This window comes from Alexandromys fortis, unplaced genomic scaffold (genome assembly GCF_014885135.2).
Source record: "Alexandromys fortis isolate MF-2015 unplaced genomic scaffold, M_Fortis_MF-2015_v1.1 scaffold_529, whole genome shotgun sequence".
In the NCBI taxonomy this organism is placed as follows: domain Eukaryota; kingdom Metazoa; phylum Chordata; class Mammalia; order Rodentia; family Cricetidae; genus Alexandromys; species Alexandromys fortis.
In genome coordinates this window covers 61751-67794 of record NW_026068606.1, presented here as the reverse complement: position 1 = coordinate 67794, position 6044 = coordinate 61751, and the positions used below count along the sequence as shown (strand labels likewise).

Genomic DNA, 6044 nt, shown 5'->3' with positions numbered 1-6044 from the left:
TTATCTTCCCAATTTGTTTTTTTTTTTTTTTTTTTTTTTTTTTTTTTTTTGGTTTTTCGAGACAGGGTTTCTCTGTAGCTTTGGAGTCTGTCCTGGAACTAACTCTTTTAGACCAGGTTGGTCTTGACTCACAGAGATCTACCTGCCTCTGCCTCCCAAGTGCTGGGATTAAAGGCTTGCACCACCACCACCCAGCTGAGATTCTATTCTCTTGATGTGACATTTACTTATTCATTTCTTGCTATTCTAAGGATAGTATTTACTTTATTCTGCTTGTTCCTGGTTTAATTTGCTCTTTTTTTGGTTTAACTGAGGGACAAGGCAATTCACTTCAATGCTTTGGAACAAAACAATTATCTTTCTATGAATAACTATTTCCTGCAAGTTTAATTTAAATAATTATACCTCTACCACAAGCCCTGGGAACAATGGGCATTAGAGTTGGGCTCTTCAGTGCCAGACAGCTTAGTAAACAAATTCCAAATTCTCTTATTTAAGAGTATTATCCTGACTACTCTTCCATGTCAGAATTCCAAGGAAATATTCTGTGGTGAATGTAGGGAGGCAGAACACTGTGGATATCAAACCAGGTATGAAACAGGAGGTGTAGCTGAGAGATCCAAGGGATCATAGTGCAGGGACAACAAAAGACACAGCAACTCCTCAGAGAGCTGAGCCATGGAATGGCCACTGAGAATTCTTTTGGGATGAAGAGGAGGGAAGAGGCAATTGAATTCATAACTCAACTCTGCTGCAAGTTGGGTATCTGCTTCTTCCTAAGGCTCCATGAAGACCATTTTCATTCTTGTTTGTTTTGTCTTTGTTATTATCTGTTTGTTTGTATTTTCAGAAAATGGTATAGTTTTATTTTAAACTCAGGTAAAGAAATGTGTTGTTTAGTTTGCAATTCCAGGATACACAAGGAAAGTCAATTCAAGAAGTCAAACATCACACCCACAGTCAAAAGCAGAGAAAAACAAATGTAAACATAATTATCTGTTTGCTGTGTGATGCTCACCTAATTTTCTTCACTCTTCTTACACGGTGTGGAACCCTATGTCTAATGAAATGGTGCCACACACACTCATAGTGGTCTTTACCATCTCAAGTAACATTCAAGGTAATCTGCCACAGATACAGTAACAGGTCAACCATATCTATTCAATTCCTTAGCAGAAATGTTCTTCCTAAGAAAGTCTAGCTTGAGGTAGGTGGACATTTATAACTACCTATTATAGAGAGTGTCACAGGAAACCTGGGCTAGTAATATTCACACATATGATTCTTTTATTTACATATTACTAGTGTTAATATTATAGGCAATGGTTACTAAAGTGTTTGCTTGTTGTTGCTGTTGTTGGTATTGTTACTGCTGTTGTAGTTGCTGTTGTGCTAGGGATTGAACCTAGGAACCCAACTAACCTTACATGTTAGGCAATTACTATAACCAATATACAACCTATTCAGCCTATTTCTATTCCTAAAACTAAATTTTAACCTTCGATTAATTTCTAAATTACAAACACCACTTCCTAAACAAGAGAAAAATTTTAGAAGGCATCTACATTGGGGTGGACATGGGCTGTATAATGGTTGAGGCACCAAATCATGACATCTATTCTTATAGACTCATCTATAGAGTCTTGATCCTTCATCTGCATGTTTTAAGCAAGTGCTTTGATCAGGGTGTTTGCCAATTCACCAGGCTCCATTATGCCACAAATCTGGATTTCTTTCAGGATGCTTTTATATAAACAAGGTACATTGTCAACAATCTTTCTTCCAATGGACCATCTTTGTGTGCATGTACTGTCACAGCTATTGCTGAGTAACTGAGAGACTGAACCTGTCTTGTCCAAGGACAGTGCCCCAGGGATCGTCCTAGATACCAGCAGTGAGAAGCTTCTCTGAATCCCACTAACCTTGTGAGCCTACTTACAGCTTCCACAATGAAGAGTAAATAGTAATCCTTAAACCACAATAGTTCATTCTAGATCAAAATATGGGTGATCAAGGCCCAGGAATACAGATTTGGGTCACCTTAAAGGTCACTGTAGAAGAAACTTTTAAGCAATTTTTTCAGGAACAAAACAAAGAAAGCCATAAGTTAAGACATTTTTGCATTGCATTGGTAGAAACAACAGAGGAGGTGGGTTACAGAACAGCAGAGAACCCTGGTAGAGGTTTCAGATGTCATCTAATGACACCCTCGGTATCTTGGTTGGTGGAATTTGCTAAGTTAACACATTTTAAAGAAAAGCTATTATTTTGCTTGTACTTTCAAATTATTTGAATTCTCACAAAGCTTTTATGTCAAGTACAGAAAAAAGCAATTATGGCTATTAAGAGCGCTGAATATGGCCATATAATTTGGCTCTGGACTTGCAACATGCCAGACTCTCCAATTCATTAAATTCCAAACAGTTAATAATAATTACAGAAGGTACAATTTGAAGGTTCAGCTTCTTTATGGAAACTTTTGTTCATAAAAATAAGTGCTATGTGACACTGAGTATAAATTCTTACCCAATTTTTCTAGAAGGGCAACTTGGTGACCTGTGGTAGAACCATTGGGAAACTAGAAATCTCTTTACTGCATCTTCTTCTTTGAAGTATTGAAGCTGGGATATGGCAGAGATCCAAATTCCTCAGAATTTTGATGGGCTTGGAAGTGCACAAATGGCTCAGGTAAAGGTCTCTGATGATAAACTCTTTGTGCCCTCTCTGTTCCTCCTACCACTTGATTTCCAGAACTGAAGACATCAGATACTGCTGTAATCCTTTTAGCTTTGCTCCTTGGATCTAAGCTGCTACTGGTTATTGGTGCCTCTGCCATCTACATGCACAAGAAGCAGAAGGCCTAAGTGTAAGTTAGGAGGAATGGAGTGGGTATTAGTTACTATCTGTTGACGTGACAACATAGTACGATGAAAATAATTTATAGAAAAAAGGGTAATATGATCTTACTGTTACAGCAGCATATGAGTCCATCAAGTCTGAGAAGCATGGAAGGCAGATCAGGGACCTAAGAGTTCACATCCTCAGTGGAGAGCATAAAACATATAGAATAAACTGGAAGTATGACAAGTTTTTTTTAATATCAAAGCTCACCTCCTTGGTGTACTTTTCTGGAAGGGCTGTACTACCTAAACCTCACCAAAAAGTAACACCCACTGGAAAACAAGTATTAAGATATCCTAGAATATAGAGAATATTTCTTTTTTTTTTTTGAGGGAAAGAAAATTTTAATAACATACTTACTAACAGTAAATTTTAAGGTCCCCCTAAATCATATTCCAAGAGTTTTTTTACATGAACTCTTTTAATTTGTATCATTCTACCATTTTCCCTACATGGTAACCTTGGAGTTATCTGTTCCTTTACTATCTATCTCAGGCTCATAGGCACTTGACTTTGAAATATTTTTTATATTTTATTGCTTTTAATTGATATATGTATTTCCCACTCCCCTTCCTTCATCCTTTCTTCCCTTTCACTCTCACCCTCTCCCCCCACCCATGCTCCCAGTTGACTCAGGAAATCTTGTCTTTTTCTCCTTTCTAGGCAGATCCATGTATTTCTCTCTTAGAGTTTTTTTTGTTGTCTAGGTTCACTGAGGTTGTAGACTGTAGGCTGGTTATTCTTTGCTTTATGTCTAAAAGCCACTTATGAGTGAGTACATATATTTGTCTTTCTGGGTGTAGATTATCTCACTCAGTATGATTTTTTTTAATTCCATCCATTTGTCTGCAAATTTCAAGATGTCATTTTTTTAACCACTGAGTAGTACTCCATTGTGTAAATGTACTACATTTTCCTTATCCATTCTTCAGTTGAGAAGCATCAAGATTGTTTCCAGGTATGGCTATTACAAATAATATTACAAATCATGCAATGAACATCGTTAAGCAAATGTGGTATGATTGAGCATCCTTTGGGCATATGCCTAAGAGTGGTATTTCTGGGTCTTGAAATAGAATAATTACTAATTTTCTGAGAGATTGCCATACTGATTTCCAAAGCAATTTTACAAGCTTGCACTCCCACCAGCAATGGAGGAGTATTGCCCTTACTCCACATCCTCTCCAGCACAAGTTGTTATCAGTCATTTTGATCTTGGCCATTCTGACAGGTGTAAGATGGAATATCAGAGTTGTTTTGATTTGTATTTCGCTGACTGCTAAGGATATTGAGCATTTCCTTAAGTGGCTTTTGGCTTTTTGAAATTCCTCTGTTAAGAGTTCTCTATTTAGGTATGCACTCTATCTTTTTAAATTTGATTTTTTTGTTCTTTTAATATCTAGTTTCTTGAGTTCTTTGTGTGTTTTGCAGATCAGTGCTCCATCAGATGTGAGGTTGGAAAAGATCCTTTCCCATTCGTAGGCGGCCAGTTCTTCTTATGTCCTTTGCAGTACAGAAGCTTCTCAATTTCAAGAGGTCTCATTAATTAATTGTTTCTCTCAGTGTCTGTGCTACTGGAGTTATATTTACGAAGTGGTCTCCTGTGTCTATGTGTTCCAGGTTACTCCCGACTTTCTCTTCTGTGAGGTTCATTGTGTCTGACTTTATGTTGAGGTCTTTGATCCATTTGGACTTGAGTTTTGTGCATTTTCATTCTTCTACATGTCACTATCCAGTCATGCCAGCATCATTTGTTGAAGATACTTTCTTCTTTTCATTTTATAATTTTAGCTTCTTTGTCAAAAAATCAAGTGTTTATAGGTGCGTAGATTGATATCTGGGCCTTCAATTTGATTCCAATGGTACTCCTGTCTGTTTTTATACCAATAACAAGCTGTTTTCATTACTGTAGCTCTATACTAAAGTTTGAAGTCAAGGATGATTGATGCCTCCAGAAGTTCCTTTATTATACCAGATTGTTTTGGCTATTCTGAGTGTTTTGTTTTCCATATGAAGTAGAATATTGTTTTTGAGGTCTGTGTAGAATTTTGTGGAATTTTGATGGGCATTGCATTGAATCTGTAGATTGCTTTTGGTAAGATTGCCATTTTTACTATGTTAATCCTACCTATCCAAGAGCATGGGAGATTTTTTCATTTTCTGATGTCTTCTACAACAAAGATTTAAAGTTCTTTTCATACAGGTCTTTCACTTGTTTTGTTACTTTATGTTATTTGTGGCTATTGTAAAAGGTGATGTTTCCCTGATTTCTTTCTCAGACAACTTATCATCTGTGTATAGGAGGGCTATTGATTTTTTTGAGTTAATCTTATATCCTGACATACTACTAAAGGTGTTTATCCATTGTAGGATTTCCTTGGTGGTATTTTTGGGGTCACTTATGTGTACTATCATATCATCAGCAAACAGTGAAAGTTTGACTTCTTATCCAATTTGCATTCCCTTTATCTCCATTTTTGCCTTATTGTTCTAGCTAGAACTTCAAGTACTATCTTAAGGAGATATGGAGAGAGTAGACAGCCTTATCTTGCTCCTGATTTCAGTAGGATCACTTTGAGTTTTCCTCCATTCAGTTTGAAGTTAGCTGTTAATTTTTTGTATATTGCCTTTCTTATGTTCAGGTATGTTCCTTGTATCCCAGATCTTTCCAAGACCTTTATCATAAAGGGGTGTTGAATTTTGTCAATGGCATTTTCAACATCAAATGAGATGATCATATGTTTTTTTTCTTTCATTTTGTTTGTTTATTTATTTATTTTTGGGATTTTCAAGAAAAGGTTTCTCTGTAGCTTTGGAGCTTGTCCTGACACTCACTCTGTAGACCAGGCTGGCCTTAAACTCACAGAGATCTGCCTGCCTCTCAATTTGTTTATATGGTGGGTTATATTGAGGGATTTTCATTTGTTGAACCATCCCTGCATCTCTGGGTTGAAACCTACTTGGTCATGGTGGATAATTTTTTTGATATGTTCTCATATTCGATTTGCCAGTATTTTATTGAGTATTTTTGCAACAATGTTCATGAGGGAGATTGGTCTGTAATTTTCTTTCTTAGTTATGTCTTTATGTGGTTTGGGTATCAGAATAACTGTCACCTTGTAAAAAGAGTTTTGCAATGTTCC

At 36.5% G+C, this 6044-nt stretch overlaps 1 protein-coding gene across 1 annotated transcript in view; it reads left to right on the top strand.

Annotated features, from left to right (window-relative positions):
- LOC126495904 (signal-regulatory protein beta-1-like) overlaps positions 1–2864 on the top strand; it is a 9252-nt gene extending 6388 nt beyond the window's left edge. Inside the window, 1 exon segment of the mRNA XM_050133477.1 lies at positions 2752–2864. Coding sequence (XP_049989434.1) covers positions 2752–2864 — 113 coding nt within the window.
- The last annotated feature ends 3180 nt before the right edge of the window (positions 2865–6044 follow it).